At 42.3% G+C, this 27,254-nt stretch overlaps 1 protein-coding gene across 2 annotated transcripts in view; it reads left to right on the top strand.

Annotated features, from left to right (window-relative positions):
• The first annotated feature begins 12,133 nt into the window (after positions 1-12,133).
• The window catches only part of lonrf2 (LON peptidase N-terminal domain and ring finger 2), a 74,943-nt gene continuing 59,822 nt past the window's right edge, over positions 12,134-27,254 (top strand). For both annotated transcript variants that reach the window (XM_084394093.1, XM_084394092.1), the window contains exons 1-2: positions 12,134-13,255; positions 21,647-21,765. In XM_084394093.1, coding sequence (XP_084250219.1) covers positions 12,517-13,255; positions 21,647-21,765 — 858 coding nt within the window. In that variant the 5' untranslated portion in view covers positions 12,134-12,516. The remainder of the gene's footprint in view (positions 13,256-21,646; positions 21,766-27,254) is intronic.

Below are 27,254 nucleotides of genomic sequence, written 5' to 3'. Positions count from 1 at the left end.
TCGATGAGACCAATATACGTACTGATTTTTGTGACTGTACATAAAATTAACCCCTTCACTTTTGTCAAAAGCATTTAGAAAGTGACACACTTCCTGCTGCCAGTTGGTGGCGCTATAACTTTGACTTACAATAGTTACATACATGTGATCGGCCTCATACCATGAACACACGGCTGAAGTTTCATCAAGATCAGTTAATGTATAGTAATACCAAGTTTTGTGATTCTAGGAAAAACTAAGCCCCCATTTTTGACTAAAGGTGGCGCTACTGAGCCATTCCACCACGCCCGTTTCTGAAACTTTGCACATGTCTACTGGCTAATAAATGTGATGTGTCTGTCGAGTTTCATCCAATTTCAAGCATGCTAAGAGTCTCAAAAGCATCAAAAAAGAATATTAAAGTTTGATGCGTTGCCATGGCAACAGTATCTAAGATATTAATAATCCTTTCACAGGTCTACATCTGCCGTGTGTCTACATTATACACATAAAGTTTGAAGCAAATCGGGTAAAAATAAGAGTGATTTCAAAGCATTTTGAAAGTGACAAACTTCCTGCAGCCAGTTGGTGGCGCTATAACTTTGACTCACAATAGTCACATCCATGTGATCGGCCTCTTACAACGAACACACTGCGGAAGTTTCATCAAGATCAGATAATGTATGCAGAAGTTATAACACACTTCCTGTGTCCCATTATTCGCCATAAATTCGTTTCCTCGCCACGGCCAAACCGTTCGAGATATCAAAAATCTGTTCGCAAGAATTCATTCTCAATGTCTTGACTTCATTCACACCGAGTTTGGTTGTGATCGGATGAATTCCCTAGGAGGAGTATTTCACATTCCATTGTATGCGTTTTCCAAACAACGTATAATAACCGACTTCCTGTTGGGCTTTTGTAAAACTTAGAGCACGAAAGTTGTTCGGCCCGATGAGATCTATATGTGTACTGAGTTTCATATTATTACATGCAAGCGTGTTTGATTTATGGACCAAGTTTTCGGACCCCATTCCAGGGGGCGCTGTCGAGCCCCCCTGCCACGCCCCGGTACCAGCTTCAGCCCGGCCCTGATGGCCGCGGGTTCTGACGTGTGTGCAAAATTTCAAGAGTTTTTGAGCATGTTAAGGGCCCCAAAAGTGGCAAAAAGGCACAAAAAATTATAATAAAAAAAAAAAAAAAACTTACGGAAACAATAGGGCCTTCGCCCTTTCAGGGCTTGGGCCCTAATAAATCTAAATGGAAAAGTCATTTTAAATTGTAATAATATTTTTTTTTTAAATTACTGTTTTACTGTAATGTAAATGCAGCCTTGGTGAGCATAAGCAACTTCTTTCTAAAATATATTTTTTTAAATCCTACCAACACAAACTTTTAAACAGTAGTGTATCTATTTGACGTGCATTTTCATCTGAAAATGTATTTTTGAGCATTTGGTTCAAATGCAAATTTCCAAATGATGTGCTCTTTAACAGATGAACATTATACTGTAACATTTTCACTCCAACCACACATAATGTCACCTGATTCAGCTTATCAAACAGCTAATTATTAGAATTAGGTGTGATAAAACAGGGTTGGAGTGCAAAAAGTCCAGACAGTATTTCACCAGGACCAGGGTAGGAGACACCTGAATACATTAACGTTAGTAGACTCATCTTACATTAGCTAACAAACCGAAACTTAGCAAGTTAACGTTTTATTAGATAACATTTCCTCGCGGCAATTTCATTGGAATGACATTACATAAAGTGAATAGCCGTAACTAAACGTAACAAGAATAGAGATATAATATAAATAACAATACATTACCTCGTCAGTGAACATGTTTTCTGCTGGAGATGCTAGATGGCTGGTTGTCATTGACATGAGCCCACGCTCTTTCCCGAGGTCATCAAAGTATGTCTTTTGTTATTATTTTGATTGAGTGACCCCTAGTGGCCAAAAATTCCATACTGTACGTTTAACAAGGACGATCTGTATTCACGATGACGTTGGCGACAGGTCCAATACATGGCGGATCTATTTTGGAAGAGATGGATCGGGGAGTACCTACTTCAACTACAAGAACGCCAGAAGTGGCTGGTGAAGAAACGCAATTTTCAAGTGGGAGATGTGCTTGTAGTGGATGATACTGCTCCAAGGAGTTCATGGATAATGGGCAAGATTATTCAGATCACAAAAGATAAAAGGGGATTGATACGTCAAGTAAGAATCAAGACCAAGAGTTCCTGTTTGACCAGACCCATTACTAAAGTTTGCCTTCTTCTTGAAACTGAGGATTTTTAACTAGGCTATTCTATGACCGACTGACTAATTGACTGACTGACTTGTGAGAGCTCTCGAATGACTTACTGAAGACTTTGACTAAAGACCATTTAATTGACATGTTTACTTCAGTTGATTACGGACACTGTTCACATTGAAGCATTGGACATTTACATACATACACACACGTGTATACATTGTTTATTTGTGAAATACATTTTTGCGATTTCTATGCAGGTACATATTCAATGATGTATAACTTGCATGATTGTGTTGTATTATGATTATTACAGTTTTGGGGTGTAATAATCAGGGGCTGGAGTGTAGGTGCCAGGTTTGGGTTGATGTCTTTTATTTTGACATTTTTACTTTCGGTTTGTTACATCACTTGTTTTAGGTGCATATTACCTGTTAGTTTGCGTGTGGTTAGCATGGAGGAAGGAGGTGAGTAGCTGGGACGCTCACTTTCTGTTGACCGTTTTCATTTCATTTAGATTTATTTCATTTCATTTCTTTTTGTTTACTTTACTGTCATCATCATCATGTTGCTGTTCTTTTCAATGTTATAATAAATCACTTGGATCAACCGTGGAAACGCGTCAATCTTTAATCCCTCTACTCAGCCTCTTAGCGGTTACTGGCTGCCGCTATAATCTAGGCTCATTTATTTATATTTGTAAAACACAATACATATTTGTTACTGCACTGCATTTTTGCTCAAATTTACCTTTATACTTGCACATTCCTTTCTGTTTGTTTGCGAGTCGAGTTCTCTTACGAGAGTCCTCTCGTACTGCGTTTTTGTAAAAACGCTACGGGAAAAACTCTTTTTCACGAAATACTGAAGCAAAAAATTATCCTTAATTTTCATACATGTAAAGCGCGTTGCAGCAGTACTCAGCTATGGCGAGACGGCTTGCTCGCTCATTGGCTGCTCTGCAGCAACTGCATAAGCCTATCGAGCGAGGCCTGAGGTGACGTCAGGCCAATGAGGGCGCTTCGCGCCGAGACGGGTGTGGCTAACCTCTATAAAAGGAGCTCGAAAAGGCTGATTCACTTGATTTTTATCTCTTCAGCGAAGCTCACACATCGCTGGATCACGAGGAAGCAAGTGTCGTCTGAGGCAAGCACTTCAGCGGGACGAGCCCTCGAAGCCGCTGGCCAACGGCGCCTTCTACAGCCGTACCTGCTGCGCTTTCTGACGCCATATCCTTTCTATTATTCTACGGTTCTTGTGTGTGTGTGTGTTCGCCCCGCGACACTCACCCCCTAAAAGAGCTGCGTTTTTTTAAAGATGCCTTCATGCGGCTCGTGCCGAGCCCCACTCACAGAGGGAGACCGCCATGTCATCTGCGTCTCCTGTTTGGGTGAGGACCATGCAGCGCTCGCGCTCGCTGACGGCGGCTGCCCTCACTGCGAGCTTTTGCCTATGGTGACTCTGCGGACTCGCCTGGCATCCTTCTCAGAGCCTGCATTCCCCGCCGCGCTGCCGCGCCGTAAGAAGCGCCGCTCGCAGCGGGTCCCGGAACCCGCTCCAGCCCGACCAAGCTAGCCGGTTCGCCCGCCTGCTTCACCGGCTTCTCCTGAATCACTTCCTGATGCTCAGCGCCCGCAGTCTGCCGCCACTTCATCAGAGGAAGTCGTTTCCGAGGCCGCGTCGGGGGAGAAGGAAAAAAGGGTGACTCTGAGGACTCACCTGGCATCCTTCTCCGAGGCTGCTCCTCCTGGAAGCGGACGGTCGGGGTTAGTTTTCTTTACGTTACAAGAAAAACTACCCTGCCTCTGCGCGTCATTCACCGGCGAAAGGAGAAAAGTGTGTTCGTTGTGTACTGGCCTCTTTTCTCTTATATTTCCCAGTCCCTGTCGGCGACTGGAAATGTCATTTGCAGCAAGCGTATGCCTGCTAGCAAACGCTGAAGAATATTGACGCTCAAACGCATATCAATATCAACGCATCTAAAAACCTGTATCCCCCTGTGGCTCAGTGGTGGAATGATAGGTTTTCCGCACGGACGACTGGGGTTCGATTCCCGGTCTGGCAGCATATAATTATGCCGCTAATGCTTCGCTCTGTCAGTCCCCTGAGGGCGACTGCAGAGGTGCATTTTTGCAGCCAGCAAGCGCGTGGTACCCGCTTGCCTGCAACCGAACACCGTTTCTACGGTTCCCGTGCGTCACTGGCGAAAAGAGAATGGAGTGCTTTAGCCCCGCTGAGACCGGGCATTATCCTCTCTTCTCACATTCTGGCACTTTTCAGGCGTCTGAAAATGTCAGTATTGCATGTTGTGCTACACGCATGCCTGCAAATGAACGCTAGTGTGTTTAATACTCGCGATAACTGAAAGCCTATGTGTCTTCCTCTGTGGTCCAGTGGTAGATTCATAGCCTATCGCGCAGTCGACCCGGGTTTGGTTCCCGGGTCCACCGGCTGAAAAATTTATGCCGTCACATACAATTTGCTCTGTCAGTCCCCTGGAAGGCGACTGCAGATGTGAATTTTTGCAGCCGACGAGCACGTGGTATAACCCGTGCCCGTTTGCCTGCACACAAAAACCGTTCTACTGCTATATGTGTAGAGTAGATGCCTGCCCATCCTCACACACAAGCACAGCCCTTCATACAGGGCCCGCGCTCATAAAATCGACTCAGGTCGATCGCGCTCACAACATAGTAACGTGCCCGCTGCTAGCGCCCACAAACACTATGTTCTGCATGTCTCATGGTTTTCTATAAAAAGAAGCCTTTCCGCACTCGCTCTGCTCAGGCAGACTCTGCTCTTCCGAGCCCACATTCACTCACAGACATTGCATGTCCTATGGGACTCGCCCAGCCCTCCCTCACTCGGTTAAACACCGCGGCGAGGTCGAGTGCGTCTGAAAATGTTGATATTGCATGTCATGCTACCCGCATGCTTGCAAACAAACACTCGCGTTAACTGAAAGTCAATGTGTCTTCCACTGTGGTCCAGTGGTAGATTCTAAAGCTTTCGTGCGGGCGACTCGGGTTCGATCCCTGCTCAGATGGCAAAAAAGTTTTTATGCCGCCAAATACAAATCGCTCTGCCAGTGCCCTGAGAGGCGACTGCAGACATGTATTTTGCAGCCGACAACCACGTGGTACAACCCGTGCCTGTCTGCCTGCGCACAAAAGCCGTTTCACGGCTACCCGGAAAGATCCCATAGGGATGTATTTTCTGGTGTTCCGGCCACGGCCGATGGTGCTATAAATGTAGTGCTGATGCCATCCCTACACACAAGCACAGCCCCTCACACGGGGCTCGCGCCATAAATTCGACTCAGGTCGATCGCGCACCCAACATAGTGTATGTGCACATTTTCCAGTGCCACAAACACTGTCACACATGTCACGTGGTTTCTGTAAAACGAAACCTGTGCGCGCTCGCTCTGCTCAGGCAGACAGCGCGTCAAAAGCAGTAAGTGTGCCCGCTTCCCGCCCACACTTACTCACAGACAGCATGAGTCCCACGAGACTCTCTCTGCCCTCCCTCTCTCGGTTAAGCACCGTAGTGGGGTCGAGGACGAGCGCTCTGCCCGCTGTGATCAGCGCACTCCCCGCCTCGAATGTCACAGGCATAACGCCTACGTTACAGCACACTGAAGCACCTCTGTTGCAGAGGTTTCGGAATGGGTGCTAGACATTATAAGGAAGAGGCTACTCGCTACAGTTTTGTCGACGCCCTCCCCGCTTCACAGCGCGCGTCGGAACTACGGTGAAATCAGAAGTAGCACACCTACTTCGTGCCAAAATATCAAAACTGATGAGCAAAGAGGCTATAGAGCCTGTATCTCAAGCTCAAAGCGAAGGGGGGCTATACGGCAGATACTGTCTGGCGAGAAAGACGGGACCCATACTGGATCTATGACAGTTGAACAAAGCATTAATGAAACGCAGTTTCAAATGCTCATGACCAGAAAAATTCTCACTGAGGAGACTGGTTCATATCAATAGATCTGAAGGGCGCGTATTTTCAAATACAGATAGCGTCACATCACAGGCAATACTTGAGATTCGCCTCTACGGCCAGTCATACCAGTATACAGTCCTGCCACCTCGTACACTTATGAGGTGCATGGACGTAGCGCTCGCTCCTCTCAGACTCAGAGGCATGCGAGTGCTGAACTATTTGGACGACTGGCTGATTCTAGCCCAATCACGATCAAAGGTCGTGGAGCACAGGGCCATCTTTCTCGATGACCTTGAGAACCTTGGTCTCAGAGTCAACTGGACGAAGAGTTCACTGAACCCCAGTCAAACGATCTCGTTGCTGGGTGCAGTTCTGGACTCGCAGTCTATGAAGGCACAGCTGTCGCCACAGCGAGTGCTGAACATTCAGCGCGCAGCGAGCTCTCTCCGCTGCGCCACGACTATCCCACTCAGGGAATTTCAGAGGATGCTAGGTCTCATGACCTCAGCATCACCAGTTCTTCAGTTGGGCCTGCTCCGCATGCGCCCCTTGCAGTTCTGGCTGAAAGCGCGAGTACCGCGCAGAGCGTGGGTATCCGGTTGGCTGCGTCTCAAGGTCGATCAGAACTGTGTTACAGCTCTAAAACCTTGAATAGCGAGCGACTGGTACCAATCAGGTGTAAGCCTGGGGACTTCCTCGAGAGTGAAAGTGGTGTCAACGGACGCCTCCACCTCGGGATGGGGAGCGCTGCTCGAGGGCAGATCGTTCTTCGGCCTGTGGTCAGAACGAGAGAAGCTCCAACATATCAACTGTCTGGAAATGCTGGCAGTGTAAAACGCGCTGACGCGCTTTCGTCCCCGAATCAAGGACCATCACGTCTTAGTCCATTCGGACAACATGCCTGTGGTGTCCTACATAAATCACCAGGGGGGTTTTAAGATCCCGAGACCTGTGCAGGTTGACGGAACACCTCCTGGTTTGGGCTCAGCACAACTTGCGCTCGCTGAGAGCAGTACATGTGCCTGGGCTACAGAATCTGGGTCCAGACAGACTGTCCATTAACAACATTCCCACGAGCGAATGGTCTCTACACCCACAAACAGTCCAGCTGTTGCGGGAGAGATTTGGCAGAACGGAAGTGGACCTCTTCGCGTCCCACGAAAACGCTCACTGCCCCGCGTTCTTTTCCAAGAATGAAAGCGCGCTGTCCCGAAGGTGGCCGCGCTGTCCGCTCTATGCTTTCCCCCCGTCTCCCTTCTTCCTCAGGTGATAGAACGGGTGAGGGAAACGAAATGCTCTGTGCTGCCTGTGGCACCACTCTGGAAGAGCCAACCATGGTTCCCAGATTTGATGCAGTTAGCAGACACTGCCCTGCCAGTGCCGTTGAGGAGGGACCTCCTCTCGCAGGCCAGGGGCTCGATTTGGCACCCTCGACCAGAGCTGTGGTCCCTCCACGTGTGGGCGCTCAACGGTTACCCGCTGATCTCTCAGTGGGAGTGCTAAATACTATCACTAAGGCTAGAGCTCCGTCGACTCGACGGCTCTATGCCTCAAAGTGGTTGGTATTCTCCAGCTAGTGCACAGCTCGGGGATGTTCACCCCTCGATTGTGAGGTGACGGAGGTTCTTTCCTTCCTACAGGAGCTGTTGGATAAGGGCAGAGCCCCCTCCACGCTCAGAGTTTATGTGGCGGCTATCGCAGCGTTCCCTGAAGTAACGCTCGGTCAGTCAATAGGAAGGAATGATTGGTCATCCGCTCCCTCAGGGGAGCTAGGAGACTGAACCCTCCCAGACCCCCATCGGTCCCTGTATGGGACCTCTCTACGGTTCTGGAGGCCTTGAAAGGTTCCCCTTTGAGCCCATCCAGACGATTAGCCTCAGACATCTGTCATTTAAGACAGTGTTCTTGCTGGCTCTTGCTTCAGTGAAGCGCATAGGTGACCTGCACGCGCTCTCTGTGTGCCCGTCGTGTTTGGAGTTTGGGCCTAGTGACTCGAGAGTCATACTCAAACCTTGGCACGGTTATGTGCCAAAATCCCTCAACACACTGTTTCGGGCTCAGGTTATATCCCTGTCTGCCCAGCCGGTGTTAGAAGAGGAAGGAGACTTGAGCTCTCTTTGCCCTGTCAGGGCTTTAAGAGCCTATGTGTCTCGCTCTGCTGTCTTCAGACAGACTGAGCAACTGTTTGTCTCGTTCAGTGGACGTTCCAAGGGAATGGCTATTTCGAAACAAAGCCTATCCAGATGGATAGTTGACGCCATAGCGTTAGCTTACACTTCCAGGGGTCTTCAGTGCCCACTGGGTGTCAGAGCGGGTCCAGCGGGATTTCCTTACAGGATATATGTACGGCGGCAGGCTGGGCCTCGCCGTCTACATTTATTAGGTTTTACAACCTAGAGGTTCTATCAGCTACTATCGGTGTAGTCGATTCAGCTGTCTAACTAGAACACTGAAATCGCATGCGCAACGCGCTACCGACTGTCTTATGGGCAGAATTGTGTAAGACCCACATTTCCCACATTTAGTTCAGGTTCCCCCACCCTGTCTATGTGATGTCATATTCGCGTCTGCTGACTCGACCATATAAGGACGGAGGGTATCCCCTCTTGTCTCTAGACTCTCTCTGTGAGGTCATGTTTTACGTCTGCGGACGCTACAGTATAGGGAATTAAGGTCCCCCTCCCTTATTCCCAGACTCTTTGTGAGTCTATCTGGTGGTTATGCACTGTACACCTGGTTTAGCTTCCAGTGATCGGTGTCTTTATCCCAGCACGCACGGCGTTTTACAAGGGGTTCCCGTAGCGTTTTTACAAAAACGCAGTACGAGAGGACTCTCGTAAGAGAACGTACTCGGTTACTAACGTAACCTCGGTTCTCTCTAGAAGAGGGAACGAGTACTGCGTTCTCTGCCGTGCGTACGGTTCACTCTGGTTCGCTTCGGCGATGAAAATCAAGTGAATCAGCCTTTTCGAGCTCCTTTTATAGAGGCTAGCCCCTCATTGGCCTGACGTCACCTCAGGCCTCGCTCGATAGACTTATGCAGTTGCTGCAGAGCAGCCAATGAGCGAGCAAGCCGTCTCGCCATAGCTGAGTACTGCTGCAACGCGCTTTACATGTATGAAAATTAAGGATAATTTTTTGCTTCAGTATTTCGTGAAAAAGAGTTTTTCCCGTAGCGTTTTTACAAAAACGCAGTACTCGTTCCCTCTTCTAGAGAGAACCGAGGTTACGTTAGTAACCGAGTACGTTTTCCTTTGCAAAGCAGATCGAGTTTAATTATGGCACAATATTATCTCCATAATAAAGTACCTAATCTTTTAGCGCTCGTTAAGTAAGTACTTGTTGAAATTAAGTACCCACTCAGTGAGTATGCAGTTTCGAACGCAGCCAGAGAAAACACAAGAAGAGAAGCATGAGCTAGAAGTTGCGCAAAATCGATTTATTTGATTTTATTGGGAAATCTATTTGCGAGGAACAAACCACGTATGTTTTGTAGATATTTTGTTGAGAAACAAATTTGAGTGGTTTTCGGAAGGACTTACCTTTTATCCTGTTGATCCGTGTGACCGTCGTCGCGCTGAAATCCAATGGATTAGGCCATCGTTGCGTCATCCGGTGAAACTCTGAAATAAAATAAGAAATATCATTTATACAAAAGGGAATCGGTGAGATAAAATGTCTATTTTAGTATAAATGTTGACATTTGGTGATTCAATGGTATATTGATGTGTTTTAAAAGAAATAAAATCTATTTTACATGGAGCAAATGTAGGCTACTGCTATAAAAATATGTACAGAGCTGTAAGATGTATGTTAGTTAAGCAAAATGTATGTAAAGTGTGGACTGATTGAGAATATCGTTCTGTGTGTGTGCGCAGGTCAGTTTTGTTATCTCAAAATCTAGATTCTGGATTCTTCTATTCATGGACTGCATTGATATGAACACTTCAAATGTACCATTGAGGATGGCGAGCCAACCGTAAGAATACGAGAGACGCTTATTTGTTTGTCTTCATGGACATCTTCATTGCATCGCTCCCAACTAAATATTTCATTTGGTTCTTGAAGGTTTTAAGTTGCCTATTTACTACTTTTTGAGTAGGCTACTGGATGTTTCTTTATAAGGAACTGAGGAAAGAAAATATCAGTTGTTATTATTCGGACTGACATCATGAACTGCATTATACTTGAACCTTGTATTGCATTCTAAGAGTTACTGATACGCATTCATACGATTTTGTACATTACGGTTTAAATTTGTATATGTGATTCCACATAGATATTGATATTTGGGTTTATTGCTTTATAGTTGTTGACCTTGAGTAGCCTATACATATTTGAGTTCTGTATAAGTTTGAACTCTAAAGTGCAAAAAATTTAAATAATACTGGCATAAGTTCATCATATAGAAAAGAAAGGGGGAATCAAACCTAGAACTGAACATTTGAGTCATATACAAATTAATTAATTTTTTTTTTTTTTTTTGGTTAATAGTCCAATTTAAAGTTGATTTATACACTTAAGTTTACATTTCTTTGCTTTGTTTTTGGCTTCTACAGTGTCATTGATCCACTCAATTTGTGTATTCTGTTAAATCCCAACGAACTATTTCACCTTACATAAATAAGTGCATTTAATTCATATTGTACGTGTGTGTTTGTTTGTGTGTGTGTGTGTGTGTGTGCGCGCCCTTGCCTCTTACAAATTCTTATGTTTTCTGATGGTATTAATCTGGTCAACAGTGTTCTTACAAATAATCATCTAGTGAGCCATTGTCCCCTTTACTGTGATTTAACCCCTAAATCGCCTGACGGTGGTTACAAGTAACTGACTACATGTAATTTGGATTACATAATCAGATTCCAAAAATTAAGTACTTTTAGTTAGATTATATTATATTATGTTTTTAAATACTCATAATCAGACTACAGTTACTTTTTTATTAATTACATGATTACATGTTATTCTCACAATGGCATTAAAGTATTCATGATTCAGTGATTCTCTACTACTTTTTAAAAAAATATTCCTTTCTAAAAAATGCCCTAAATAGAAAATAGTGTCATTGTTCAGCTGAAGTCAGTACAGTATCTATTGATTCAGTTACACTGTAAAGATTATATATTATTAAATTAGATAAAGTCGGTTATAGCCTAGCAGAAAACAATGGCATCAGACTTTAGAGTGTACATCCATGCTATGGAAATTACTACAGTAATAGTAGACCATTTGGGGACTTTTGGCATACTCTTTTCAACACACCATGATTTGGGACACAATTATTGTAATTGCACATTTTGTTATATATCATGTCAGGTTGAACACTGATGACATCATCTTGAACTGACATTACGAAGAAACATGTTATATGTTTTATATATATATATATATATATATATATATATACTCATTTAAGTGTGGTCAATTTTGTATTTTTATTAACAGTTTTTGTGTGTAAATTAACCTGTAGGCCTATGCCAAAACTGATGTATATTTGTTTAGAATACATAATGTGCTTAACAAATGAGTAATATTTTAGATAAAGCTTGGATATGTTCATAAAAGGGTACAACCAATGCATCAAGCTGCATAAATCTACAAATTTGGTAAACAAGGTTTAGTCATTGTTATTACACTTAATGTAGGCTATTAAATTGCATCTTACATAAAGTAAACAATTATATAAAACTTTGGGTTAATGTTGGGTATTCATGTTCAAGCTAGTCACACGAGCCAATAATTTATTAATGTCCTCAAACCTTTACGGTTTTTGAATGTCTTTCACGTGCCATAGAATCAAAATATCATAACATTATCAAAAAGCCTTTTTTTAAGTATGAAATTATCTCCTATTTTCTATATACCTGCCCCTTTTAGGTTATACAACCGTCTGAATCATTATATAAGTGCGCTATATAACACCAATGGGGCTTCAATCCTGACGTCACGTGCTTCTTACGTGAATGAGAGCGAGACAGACGGTCGGTGTCATACTTTCCCGTATTAGTGCGAACCAAATGTAACATCGGAACTGTCTCCGTTTGTTAAAACAAGTTATTAATATTTACAGTTTCCAGTAGCTCGTATAAGACATGGACATCCTCTAGAATGATCAGAACAAAAGAGTCCCGGAGAAGGACCGTTTCAAAAGGTATTCCGATCGAAAGAGTTCTCGAGGATTACACAGAGTGCTGTTGCCGGAGACATCGGGTCTTACATAAAACGAATGGGTCGTTTTAAACGTCGGTCATGAAAATGCAATACGTTGCTATTTTTACCGCTTTCCTAAATAATAATTAGCGTTTCATGTGGAGTAGCAGGAAATGGATTCTGGGATTCAAAATCACACCGAACATTATGTGCACGACCTCTCTAACCCGACCGCACTGGGTTTGTGTGCGGAAATGCTCGGGGTGGCGGACGAAGCGTGTCGGGCTGGAGACTTCGATCTGGCCGCGGAGATCTATTCCTCTCAGCTAGCCGAGCTGGAGCACACCGACCGTGGCCTCTGTCTGCGGAAAGCTGATGCCCTGGCCCGTGGGGGGCGCATAGCAGATGCGTTGGACTCGTACTGCATCGCTGCAAACCTTCAGGCACTGAGACCCAATGAACTGAAGGTTTTAGTTGAAGTTATAGCGCATACGATACGTACGAAAGATCAGTGTGACAGTAAGACAATAAGCGTGGGTTCTAACTCCGAAAACAGATGTTTTGAGAGTGATGAGTTAGAGGAAGAGCAGAACTTAGATTTGTTTTCGTGTCGCCTTTGCAAGTGCTTGTTAACGGAGCCGACGTCTTTGGTGTGTGGACACACTTTCTGTAAGCGCTGTCTGGAAGATGACTTGACAAAAGAGTGCAGAAGCTGTCGTTTAAAACCGAACAAAACACCAAGAGAATTAAATGTGGATGGACTCAGACTAAATGTTATTGTCAGTGGCTTGATTGACAAATGGTTCAATTCGGAAAGCAAAGCGAGACGATACTGGTTGGAGGGGGAATGTCTTTGGAAAAAACAAGACTTATCCAACGCCATACTGAAGTTCAACAAGGCGATGGAACTAGGTAAGAGACTGTTTTATTCTTATGTATACGGCCTTTCACCCAATTTATTGCAGCGAGTATTTTATAAAGAACTGACCTACTTTCCGAGAGACTGATGAAACAGCCACAGGGGGCGACATTGTGCATCTCACTCTCAAAAATGTTTTGTATCAACGTGACCAATATAATTAACATATATTGAATTGGGGTTCATTGAGCTGTCAGGATGATAAAAGGTAGGTACATTGATGTCTTGTTGATCACAATTACCAAACAACAACCATTATCTTTGGCTTTGTTGCATGTTATCAGCCCAACCCAAAGTCTTCCAAACAGTACTCTGTCTAAACAATTAATAATGCACAATAATGATTGTGATATAATGATATTACTGAATTAATGCAGACATTTTGTTTACAAATTTATTTTGTTCAGGTTGCTGTTAGCCTCTTGTTTTAGGTCAAGTCTGGGTTTCTCAAAAGTAGGTCATTGCATTAGACCTGCTAATTATTTAAAGTGTGAGAAATACATGCTGTCTCATTTTGAAGGCTGTTCCCTCCGGGGGTCTCATTTGACAGCCACATCACGGTCTCATTTCAGAAAAGCAACAATTACATTTCAAAATAAGAAAGAAATTACAGTAATTGTGCTTCAAGAGGAATAATAGTCTTGGTTGCTTTTCTAAAATGAGACGGTGACATATACAGCTGAAAAATGCGACCTACAGAGTGTGCAGCCTTCAAAATGAGACCCTACAATAAGACAGCTACCAAACAGTGAAACCACTGGAAAGCAAAGACATTGTTAAAGGTTAATTTTTTTGTCCAACAGGTTAGCCAGACATTGATTAAGCTAATTTGTATAACATAAATTTCATGTCTAAAGACATTATGTCAAATGGAAAAGATGATGTACTATTAGATATAAAAAATATTTTATTTAAAGTTTTCTTTTTTTTTTTTCAGGCATTATTAGAATGTTGTTTCCTACCCTGGAAGGTTACATGATGGTGTAAAAGAAGTAAAATTATGGCAATTAAGTAGGTCAGTTCAAATGTATCCTAACACATTTTGATTTTACAAGATAGACAGAGCCAAAATGTTTGCACTTGATGAGGATGCGTTAAGTCCACGGATCACACTTAAACCTAATTTTGCCTGTCTAGAGCCTGTATTCCAAGCTCTATGCTGGGTAATTTAGACAGACCATTAGCAGGTCACTCACAGAGACAAGGCGTAAAAGCAGAAAGCTGAGTTTTGTTTCTCATAGTGAGCCTCACTTCTATGTTTGTGAATTAGAGTTTTGGCAGAATTTCTTCTGGTCTCTCACATGGTGGCAGTGTAGGCGGTTTGTGTACTGTATGTTTTCTTCTCACAATATGCTGCTCGGGCAGTTTGAAAGTAAACACGAATGCTGCCTGCTTTCCCAGTGCTGACTCAGTGTCTGTCATATGAGAAACGTAGAGTTCCACCTTGAGTCATTTCACACATTGTAAATGCTGAGAAACAAATTTGTCTGAATAATTTTCTCACTGCTAAACAATGTCACCTTTATTTATATAGGGCTTTTTACAATACAGATTGTTTCAAAGCAGCTTTACAGAGATAACAGGAAAATAATGCAACAAAGTTTGTTTCTAGAAGAAAATCGCGTCATAGTCCAGCTTAAGTAAGTTCAGTGATGGTTCATTTTTGTTGTAAAAAAGTTATTAATTTAGTTCATTTATATAGCTGCTCTGGAGAAAACCGTGATGTCATTGTTAGTGGTCGACTGATATTGTTTTTTATGCCGATATCTTAGAGAGCAGGGTGGCCGATGGCCGATATAAAGCCTATATATATATATATATATATATATATATATATATATATATATATATATATATATATATATATATTAGGGATGTGCACGAATATTCAAATTTTCGAATATTGGATGTGTAATTATTATTCGAAAAATAAAATACTATTCGAATTTTACTACGTTGCTTTGCTGGCCGTTAATGCAGTGAATCCATGATAAATCCCAATCACTAACTCGCCGTTATAATTAAATGCCCTGGGTGGCGCTGTGGAGCATGTTTAACAAGTGGATGGTATTTGATCACATAATGTCGTCGTCTGCCTCGCGACGTTTGGAATTACTTAGATGAAAATTATATTACAAAATGGAAGTACTTTTAATCAAATTAATTAATGAAACTGAGTTATCATAATATCACCACCACAATGAGAAATCACATGAAATCCAAACAGCAGTCGACTGAGGAAAGACAGCTGTCCATCACTGCATTAAAGGACAAGTTCGGTATTTTACACTTAAAGCCCTGTTTACAGATCGTTTCTGATGAAATAGAACGGTTAAAGGGATACTCCACTTTTTTCGGAAATATGCTCATTTTACAACTCCCCCAGAGTTAAACAGATGAGTTTTACCGTTTTAGAATCCATTCAGCCGAACTCCGGGTCTGACGGTACCACTTTTAGCATAGCTTAGCATAGATCATTGATTCAGACGAGTCCAGTAGCATTTCTTTCAAAATGACCAAAGAGTTTCAATATTTTTCCTATTTAAAACTTGACTCTTCTGTAGTTAAACCGTGTACTAAGATCGACGGAAAATGAAAAGTTGCGATTTTCTAAGCCTATATGGCTAGGAACTACTCTCATTCCGGCGTAATAATCAAGGAACTGTGCGGCCGTACCATGGGTGCAGCAGGCGTAGTGATATGACGCAGCGCCTGAAAATAGGTCTAATAGGTTAGACAAACTTAGTCCCGGTCACGTTGGAAGAAGTTACCGAGCTGGGGACTATTTTTAGGCGTTGCGTCATATCACTACGCCTGCTGCACCCATGTTACGTTTTAATGATTTCCTGTTGCGGCTGCTATTGAAAAGGCCGAAAATATGCCGTCCCCGCCCCTCCGTGTTCGGCGATCAGGTTTCTTTCTCGCGCAGCTTTCATGAGCGAGTCTTTTCCGCTCCGTGTGTGTGTGTGTGTGTGTGTGTGTGTGTGTGTGTGTCGGCGCGCTGCTGCGCTCTCTGCTCAATGTTCCGTTCCTTGTTTGCGCTGCGCGTTCTGAATCTGCTCTGTCGTTAACGGCCCAAACGCTCCAATCATGTACCGATCACGCACTAGAAAAGCAAAGTCCTCTCAAATGACGTGAAATTTCTCTGTAGTAGACTTCTGTTTGCTGAGCTGGTATAGCCATGATGGGCAACAATGGTAAAATTACCTGCTCTGATCACATGCTCTGTTAATAATAGGTTTGTAGGACTATATACTATATTGTATTGTGATAATTAGTAACAAAAAAAAAAAAAAATGTTGATTGATTATTGAAAAAGAATAATATATTGATATATTGATGTTTAATATTATTTTAATATAGGGCTATTTTCTGTTCCTTTTTTTTTCTTCCTGTGTTATTTAATTTAATTAGGTGATTCTAAGTTTAAATATTGATGATTAGAAGCTTGGGGGAAATGCAATTAATTCCAATTAATTCCAGCAAATTGTCCAATCAATTAGTAAAAAAATTTTTTATCGATTCCCAGCCCTAATATATATATATATATATATATATATATATATATATATATATATATATATATATATATATATATATTAGACATGTGCCGGTATTCGGTAATGCGATAAATCACGATAATGAATATGCGCGATAATGAATATGCACTTCAAAATACCGTGAAAAATAATAGATCCAAATGTAGATTTTTAGAATGCGTTAGCTTATTTTCCATAAACCGCTTAAAAAAACACTGCATGTATGCTGCGCAAAACACGTGCGCACTCTGATGTAAACAATCCCCACATGTATTAGCGCTGTGTGCATGCGGCCCAGTGCACACGCTAGTCTAATGGAAACAATCCTCACATGGAGAAGAAGCATGGCGAAAGGAGGAACGCTGCCGACGATTTATCCTCCTTCGAGAAGCAGGGCTGCCAACTCTACGCATTCAGCTTGAGACTCACGCAATTGACACTTTTCACATCGCTCTCAAGCCTCACATTCATTTTCTCACGCAGAGAAATATCGCGGAGCAAAGAGGACACTGACACCGACAGACTATAACAGAGCAGGCTACTTATGATATGAAAAAAATTCTCACCTCTCAGGTTCTGTCCATTTTATTACGAAATTCAGACAAAATACCGTTTTGGCACTTGTAAATGTGACGTGACAGATCGCTGTAGCACCTCAGTTCAAGTAAACCGATCATCTGTTACCTCTTATTTAAAGATACAGTACAACTTACAGAAAGAGGTCAATAAAACTGCAGGATAACAATTATGTCACAGAACGTTACAGTTACCTCAGGAAAGCCATTTAATGACCATTGCACATTAGTTGACTAGAAAAATAGCTATAGAGAGGAGTATTTTGCTAAATATGTGCACTATATTACATATTTATTATATTTTTACTTGTGTCATTACATAATTGTTATTATAATGAATATCGCATTATATTTAATTTAATTTGTTATTTTTAACCTTTAATAATACCAGCTGATAGGGCTCTCTCTCTGTATGTTTACAGCATTATGTGAGATGTATTTTTTCTTGAGAAAAATTAACATGTAGTCTATCTACTGTAGCCTACCTAATATTTATCCAAAGAGTCAACATTGAATCAAGATTGAAATCAAATCCCAAGAACTGAATTGAAATCGTGAAAATTGTGTTAAGCAATAATACAAAGAGTAGCCTACCAGTCATTGTACCATGTAAACACTGTAAAATGTTGTCACTAAACTTAATAAAATTCTACAATTACACCTATTGTGATGCAAGTTGGGTTTTTTTACATCCCCCCCAATCCATCCGTTTCTCTTGTGCAATTAAAATATTGTGATAATACTGTATACCGTGATAAAAGCTCAAACAATTAATCGCAGCATGACAATTTGATACCGGCACATGCCTAATGCATAGGTGATATAAAAAAATTGGATGACTAGTAATTTCCTACTACTTAATTCTGAAAAAACAGAGATTCTAATTCGCCTTTGGCTAAGCCACACCCTAGAATGTAGATTGACCAATCACAGCACAGCCAAGAACGAGCTCCCACAGAGGTCTGACACTTTTTCACAGCGCTCCATTGACTTTAACACAGGCATCTCATATTTTTGGCCTCGGCAGGCTATTACCATCGTAGTTTTATCAAAATTATGGTTAAACGTTGTGCCTGGGGCATTTGTAACACAGATACACGTTTCCCAGAGAGGTTGGAGGGGGGTGTCCGTTTTTTTCCCTTCCCAAAACCGAAGTCAAATCCTGACAAGTGTCATCTTTGGATTAAACTATGTGGACGTCCTCACAGTCAGCTAAACCCCTCAAGGATCAACAAGCACACTTTTGTGTGCTTTAGGTACATTTTGCTTTTAACCTTACTGTGAAGTTATACTAGTTAGACAGTTTTATGCTGTTTTAGGTTTTGATTTCGGTTCTCTACCCTAATTAATGAAGAATCAAGGTGCTAGCAAGCAAGCTTAGCGATAGTTTAGTTATCACGTAAGTCAGGATTGTATGTTTTGACTAGAGGCTGGATGTTAGCTAACTTTGTTATTCAAGATACAAACACCTAACGTTAATGTTACAGACACGCTGTTGTGGTAGTTTTGAAGGTGACTAACGTTACCGCCACCGTGTTGACACAGTCGAACAATATGAAGTTGTCGGACGTAGCAACAGTAACTAAGGGGGGCGGGGCTTAGCCAAAGGTGAATTATTGGACTAAAAAACTTCCTCACGTAATAATCTAGAATACTGTCTAACACTTGATGGCTGCTCTGTCAAGTCTTCGTCGTCGGTTAGGAACCTGGGTGTGCTCTTTGATACCAATCTTTCATTCACGTGTCTAGTATTTTTAAAACTGCATTTTTCCATATTAAAAATATATCTAAATTATGTCATATGCTCAATTAGTCCATGCGTTCATGAGATCAAGGCTAGATTATTGTAATGCTATTATGGGTGGTTGCCCTGCACGCTTAATAAACAAATTACAGCTGGTCCAAAATGCAGCAGCTCGAGTTCTTACCAGAACCAGGAAGTATGACCATATTAGCCCAGTTCTGTCAACACTGCATTGGCTTCCTATTAAACATCGTATACATTTTAAAATATTGCTGATTACTTACAAAGCACTAAATGGTTTAGCTCCGCAGTACTTGAGCGAGCTCTTAACGCATTATAGTCCTTCACGTCTATTGCGATCTCAAAATTCTGGCCAGTTGATAATACCTAGAATATCAAAATCAACTGCTGGCGGTAGATCCTTTTCCTATTTAGCGCCAAAACTTTGGAACAGTCTTCCTAACATTGTCCGGGAAGCAGATACACTCTGTCAGTTCAAAGCTAGACTAAAAACGCATTTCTTTGACCTAGCATACACATAACACATTATAGACTTTTATAATTCAATGTTAGGCTGCATAGATTAGGTCAGCCGGAGCCGGGAACACTTCCCATAAATCCTGATGTACTTGTTACATCATAAGAGGAATATTAGTCTCTCTGCTTATCCCGAGGTGACAGAAGTGAATCAATCAAACTAACTTTAGCTGGACAATAACTTTATTCTAGAACTGCTATAAAGCCAAAACAATCTCTGTTACTTTAATTTCCTATTATCAATGTAAAGCTGCTTTAGAACAATCTACATTGTTAAAAGCGCTATATAAATGAAGATGACTTGACTTATATTTATTTTAATCAATATTCAATAATCAATATCAATACAAATATTTAAAATAAACATGCTTATACTTTAGATGGCAACTTCATGTATCTGCAATCCTATTACAGTTTTTTTCACAAATAAAGTAATTGTTTAAAAATATATGAATATGTGAATAAAAAGGAAGTAAACACTGTAACAGGGCACTCCGTAATCTGGTAATTTCGTGCACACTGGTAATCATATTTTTTTAAATAAAGATAAGGTAACGCTAATTTTACATACAGCACACAGTGAAAACGATTTGAATATGACGATGGGCAACTGGATATAGCACAGCATATTTTAAAATTAAGGATTAAATTTTTTTTCGATCGCGTCTCCTGTGAAGCTGATCTTCTGTTCACATTGACTCACTTCGCACGGACCGTCACTCGCAGTAACACGTTTATGCAGGCTACAAGATTCGATTAAATCTGCAAGGTTTGTAAAATTAAATGTTTATTAGATATTCAGAGATTTAGATGATGTAGATGCGCATTTGCTGAATGTTGACTGTAAATGAGAAAGTATTTTAGCCTGATTGTTTGCCTTTTCTGTTACAAATAATATAAAAGCAAACACTTTACTTTTTCGCATACCATTTACTTTCTTTGCTTACCAGTTCTGTCTAACAAAGTATTAGATATGACTGACAGAGATCGTAAACTAATGAAGATGGAGAATGTGAGTAAGCGCTGTGTGATCAGGCGCTGCCATTCTCAGGCACTGGTGTTCTCAGCGCCGCCCGTCAAAATAAAAGTCTGGAGCGCCGTCAAAATAAAAGTCCTGCTTCCAACACATCAGCCAATCAGAAAAACTGATCGGCCGATGCCGATATTTGGCATTTTTTTTATATCGCATTGGCGATCAGGTTTTTTTTATTGGCCGATGTGTTGGAAGCGGGACTTTTATTTTGATGGCCTTGGCGATATATCAGTCGACCATTAGTCATTGTCCAGCTCAGTTCAGTTCTCATATAATGGTGTCAATGGAGGCAGATCAATAATATTGTTGAATATTAAATTAAATGTCCCCAACTAAGCAAGCCAAAGGCGAAAAAGGCGACAGTGGCAAGGAACCAAAACTCCATCAGGTGACAGAATGGAGAAAAAAACCTTGGGAGAACCCAGGCTCAGTCAGGAGGCCAGTTCTTCTCTGGCCAATGAACGAACAGTGTATGATTATTAGGGCTGTAACGATACACCAAACCCACGATTCAGTTCGTATCACGATTTTTGACCTATACAAAACTAAACCTGTTTTATAATATACTAAACAATACAAATATTGTTTACAAAACATGTAAACAATGTTTTGGTATACAAAACAAAACCTGTTTTACAATATACAAAACCTGTATAAACTGAACACCAAAGAACAATATTAACTATTCAGTGGTGGTGACGCGTTCATGTAACATGGCCCAAAGTCTGGCATCCGACCAGCACGGAAGGTCTTTACGTGTTACTGTCTTTTCTCGTGGCAAAGTATTTTTTGATTAAATGCAATACATTTGAATATGTATTCTCTCGTTATTTCATCTGATTTTATATATATATATATATATATATATATATATTTAAATTATATCGCAATAATTATACTATATCGTTTTATCTCCCAGTCCTACTTTTATGTAAAACCCATTCTTCTCTCTACAGAGCCCTCTATATGTTGGCTTCTGGCTCGGCGGGCAGAGCTGCTTTTGGAAATGAAGAATTTCAGCCAAGCAATCAAGGATGCAGACACCATGTGCCAACTCCGTCCCCTGTGGCCAAAGGTAGGAATCTGTGTAGAGATGCACCTATACAAAGCATGGTTTTAAAATCTCATAAGATTAAGAACATTTCACACAAGTGCAAATATTCAAACAAGGTTTTGAATAGAAACAATGCTTTCCTATTGAGATATTCAAACCAGGGACATTTAACCAATGGTAAACCAATTTTGCTTGTAGTGTCTTTCATTTAATTAATAGATTATTCAGAAAGTACTTCATATACAGATGAACCAAAAATAGTCAAAAACATACTTCAAGTTAAGGCCATGACACACCAAACCAACATCAAAGAACTAGTAGAAACGAAAGCCAACTGTGCTGTCACCTCATCAATGTTACTCAGGAAATGTAATTAATTTACTGATAACTAATTACACCTTTTAAAAGTAATCAAGTTACTGTTCTGATTACTTTATTTCAAAAGTAATTAGTTACATAGCCTCTCCAGTAGTTGGAAGTCTCTCCTGACTGCTGCATTTGACACAACATTCTTTTAAATAGACTCGAAAATAATGTTGGCATTAGTGAAATTGCATTAGCATGGTTTAAATCATACTTATCTGACTGTTATCAGTTTGTTGCAGTAAATGAAGAGCTGTCTTATCGATCAGAAGTTCAGTATGGTGTACCACGAGGCTCAGTACTAGGACCGTTGCTGTTCACTCTGTATATGCTACCCTTGGGAGATATCATTAGGAAGCATAGCATTAGTTTTCACTGTTATGCTGATGATATGCAGCTCAATATTTCTTCACAAAATTAACGGAATGCAAAGCTGATATAAAAAACTGGATGACTAGCAATTTCATACTACTTAATTCTGAAAAAACAGAGATTCTAATTATTGGACAAAAAACTTCCTCACGTAATAACCTAGAATACTGTCTAACACTTGATGGCTGCTCTGTCAAGTCCTCGTCGTCGGTTAGAAACCTGGGTGTGCTCTTTGATACCAATCTTTCATTTGAAAGTCACGTGTCTAGTATCTGTAAAACCAAATTTTTTCATCTTAAAAATATATCTAAATTACGTCATATGCTCTCAATGAAAAATGCAGAACAATTAGTTCATGCGTTCATGACATCAAGGCTAGATTATTGTAATGCTATTTATGGGTGGTTGCCCTGCACGCTTAATAAACAAACCACAGCTGGTCCAAAATGCAGCAGCTAGAGTTCTTAACAGAACCAGGAAGTATGACCATATTAGCCCGGTTCTGTCAACACTACATTGGCTCCCTATTAAACAACGTATACATTTTAAAATATAGCTGATTACTTACAAACCACTACATGGTTTAGCTCCCCAGTTCTTGAGTGAGCTCTTAACGCATTATAGTCCTTCACGTTGTTGTGGCAAAAATTCTGTTAACCCTTCATCACTGCGTAAGAGACACTCTGAATCCAATTGTCTTTTAAAAAGTATTTATTCTTGCAAGAATAGGCCCAGTCAACCACTCAGAAGTTACGCTGTGGAGTGAGTGAGACCCAGACAGGAAGAGATCGGCAGCCTTTATACCCTGTTTCAAGGTTCCTTCCCAGCGGCTGTTTCTTTGACCCATATAGATAAGGGACCCATTGTTGTTCAAGTTTCTATACCTAAAGACACAAACTATCAGATACTAGGGTCAAAGATCCTGTCCCATATGTTCCTGAAGCGTCACACCCAGCCCCTCCCCAGGCATGTACATGCATATATCTTGTTTCACACATTGACAATATAGACACGTGACACATTACTTTGCAATATATGTTGAAGATCAATGGAAATCAAATTTTTCCATTACAACGTCTATTGCGATCTCAAAATTCCGGCCAGTTGATAATACCTAGAATATTAAAATCGCCTGCTGGCGGTAGATCCTTTTCCTGTTTAGCAGCAAAACTTTGGAAGAGTCTTCCTAACATTGTCCGGGAAGCAGACACACTCTGTCAGTTCAAATCTAGACTAAAAACACATCTCTTTGGCCTAGCATACACATAACACATTATAGACTTCTATAATGCAATGTTAGGCTGCATAGATTAGGTCAGCTGTAACTGGGAACACTCCCTATAAATCCTTATTGTTACTTGTTACATCATAAAAAGGATGGCGTCTATGCTAATATTAGTCTCTGTTTATCCGAGGCCGGAGCACGTTAAGGGTTTTCCTGTTAGAACGGTGTTGTGTTAACGGCCCCTAAGTTAATAACTAATGATCTTCTCAACGGAAGTTAATCAATCAGTCAAAACTAACTTTAGCTGGACAATAACTTTATCCTAGAGCTGTTGTAAAGCCTAAACTATCTGTTACGATTATTTCCTATTATCACTGTAAAGCTGCTTTGAAACAATCCATATTGTTAAAAGCGCTATATAAATGAAGGTGACTTGGCTTGACTTGACCTTTTAGCCCTGTAACTCAAATATTTTAACATTCTTTCTGCATTTTCCATAATATAAAATAAAACCTGTCTTTCTTGACATTTTAACTTGAAACATTTTAATATGTTAACTGTAGTATTTCTGAATCTGCTTACTCCATTTACTACAAATACCATGGTTTAACTATATTAAACATGTGTTTTTATTTATTTATTTTTATTTATTTTTATTTGCTGTAAAACCATGGTTAATTTTCATTTTCACACAACCTTTGATAGTTGGTCAGCTAAATAAAACGGGCAGTGTGCCAAATATGTAGGCTGGGAGAAGATGTGTGTGAAGATGCGAGTAAATTAATATTTAAGAGATAAACGTACTCGGTTACTAACGTAACCTCGGTTCTCTCTAGAGAGGGAACGAGTACTGCGTAAGTCTTACGCTAGGGGAAAATCTCTTTTCCGCGAGATACTGAAGCCAAAAAATTATCCTTAATTTTGAAATAAAATTAAATAAATGAATAATAATTTGAAGTAAAACGCGTTGCGGCAGCATGCAGACACAGGCGAGACGGCTCGCGCGCCTATTGGCTGCCCTGCGGCAACTGCAGCAGCCTATCGACAAGGCCCTACCGCCGAGACGGGCGTGGCCTAGGGCTATAAATATAGCTTCGAGAGGCTAGCTCACTGGTTTTTCATCGCCGGAGCGAACCAGAGCGTGTGCAGGCACGGCAAGATACGCAGTACTCGTTCCCTCTCTAGAGAGAACCGAGGTTACGTTAGTAACCGAGTACGTTCTCTTACGAGAGGTTCTCTCGTACTGCGTAAGTCTTACGCTAGGGGAACACAGTGTAAAACGCTGTACATGCTAAGATCCAGCACCAAAGACCCAAGGGCAAGTGCCCGGGCTCATATAGTACGCGACCCCAGGCCTGAACTGACGAATATAGTGGGTCTTACACACTGCCCATAGAGCTGCGCGATCAATCAGTGACAGTTTCAGTATTCTGGGCCGAACACATCGGGGCAGACAGTACCGATTTTTAGACCGAAAGCAGCTTAGCCTGCAAAGCGGGAACCTCTAGGTTAGAAAACCTTATAAATGTAGACGGGGAGGCCCAGCCTGCCGCTATACAGATATCTTGCAAGGCAATCCCACTAGACCAAGGCCACGACGAGGCCACACCTCTCGTGGAGTGCGCTCTGACACCTAATGGGCACTGCAAGCCCTTAGAGGTATAAGCCAGCGCTATAGCATTGACTATCCATCTGGATAGGCTCTGTTTCGACACGGCAAGTCCCTTAGAACGTCCGTAGAGTGAAACAAAGAGCTGCTCTGTCTGTCTGAAAACAGACGTGCGAGACACATAAGCCCTTAATGCCCTGACCGGGCAAAGGAAGCTGGCGTCCTTTTCCTCGTTAGAGACCAGCAGGGCAGACAGGGAAATCACCTGAGCCCTGAACGGTGTGTTGTGGGATTTAGGAACGTACCCGTGCCTCGGTTTGAGTATGACTTTCGAGTCATTTGGCCCAAACTCCATACATGTCGCGCTCACTGAGAGCGCTTGTAAGTCCCCTATGTGCTTTACTGAAGCGAGAGCCAGAAGAAACACTGTTTTGAAAGACAAGTGTTTGATATCTATTGATTGGATTGGCTCAAATGGGGCACCTTTCATGGCCTCCAAGACCGTAGAAAGGTCCCATATGGGAACTGAGGGAGGTCTGGGAGGATTTAACCTCTTAGCTCCTCTAAGGAAGCGAATGACCAGATCGTTCCTTCCCAGTGACTGGCCACGCGTTGGTTAGGAAAAACGCTGCTATAGCCGCCACATAAACTTTGAGCGTGGATGGGGCTCTGCCCTCATCCAGTAGCTCTTGTAGGAAGGAGAGAACCTCCGTCACTCCACAGTCTTGGGGTGAAAAGCCGCGTGCTGTGTACCAGCTAGAGAACACAGACCATTTTGAGGAATAGAGCCGTCTCGTAGAGGGGGCTCTAGCCTGCATGGTCGTGTTTAACACTCCCACTGGGAGATCAGTGGGTACCCGTTGATGGCCCACGCATGTAGGGACCAAAGCTCCGGGCGAGGATGCCAGATCGAGCCCCTGGCTTGAGAAAGGAGGTCCCTCCTCACTGGTATTGGCCATGGGGCAGCGCTCGTCAGCTGCATCAGAACTGGGAACCAAGCCTGGTTCTTCCAGAACGGAGCCACTAGTAGCACTGAGCATCCGTTTTCCCTGATCCGCTCTAACACCTGAGGTAGGAGCGCGACAGGGGGGAAAAGCATAGAGTGGGCAGCGGGGCCAGACGTGGGCCAGCGCATTCCTGCTTTTGGAGAAAAACTCTGGGCAGTGAGCGTTTTCCTGAGACGCAAACAGGTCTATTTTCGCTCTGCCGAATGTCTCCCACAGCAGTTGAACTGTCTGCGGATGTAGAAACCATTCCCCTGCCGGAACATTGTTCCTAAACAGTCTGTCTGGTCCCACATTCAGGTGGCAAGGCACATGCGCTGCTCTGAGCGAGCGCAGATTGTGCTGAGCCCATACCAGGAGGTGTTCCGTCAACCTGTAAAGGTTTCGGGATGTGATGCCTCCCTGGCGATTTATGTAGGCTACCACTGACATGTTGTCCGAGCGGACTAAGACGTGGTGTCCTGCTATTTGGGGACGAAAACGCCTCAGCGCGTTGTCGACTGCCATCATTTCCAGGCAGTTTATGTGCAGAAGCTTTTCCCATTCTGACCACTGGCCGAAGAACGGTCTGCCCTCGAGCAGCGCTCCCCATCCCGAGGTGGAGGCGTCCGTAGACACCACCTTCACACTCGAAGAAGTCCCCAGGCTTACACCTGACTGGTACCAGTCGGTCGCTCTCCAAGGTATCAGTGCTGAGATGCATTTCTGATCGACCTTGAGGCGAAAAAGACCAGAAGTCGACGCTCGGCGCGGTACTCGCGCTTGTAGCCAGAGCTGCAGCGGGCGCATGCGAACCAGACCCAGCTGAACTGCTGATGCTGCGGCCATGAGACCCAGCATCCTTTGAAACTTTTGAGCGGGACTATAGCGCCGCGGCGGAAGGATTCCGTCATGCGCTGAATAACCAGTCTGCGCTGCGGCGATAGTTGAGCTGTCA

The sequence above is a fragment of the Rutilus rutilus genome (assembly GCF_951802725.1).
Source record: "Rutilus rutilus genome assembly, chromosome: 2".
Classification (NCBI taxonomy): domain Eukaryota; kingdom Metazoa; phylum Chordata; class Actinopteri; order Cypriniformes; family Leuciscidae; genus Rutilus; species Rutilus rutilus.
This window is presented reverse-complemented; position numbering and strand designations above follow the sequence as displayed.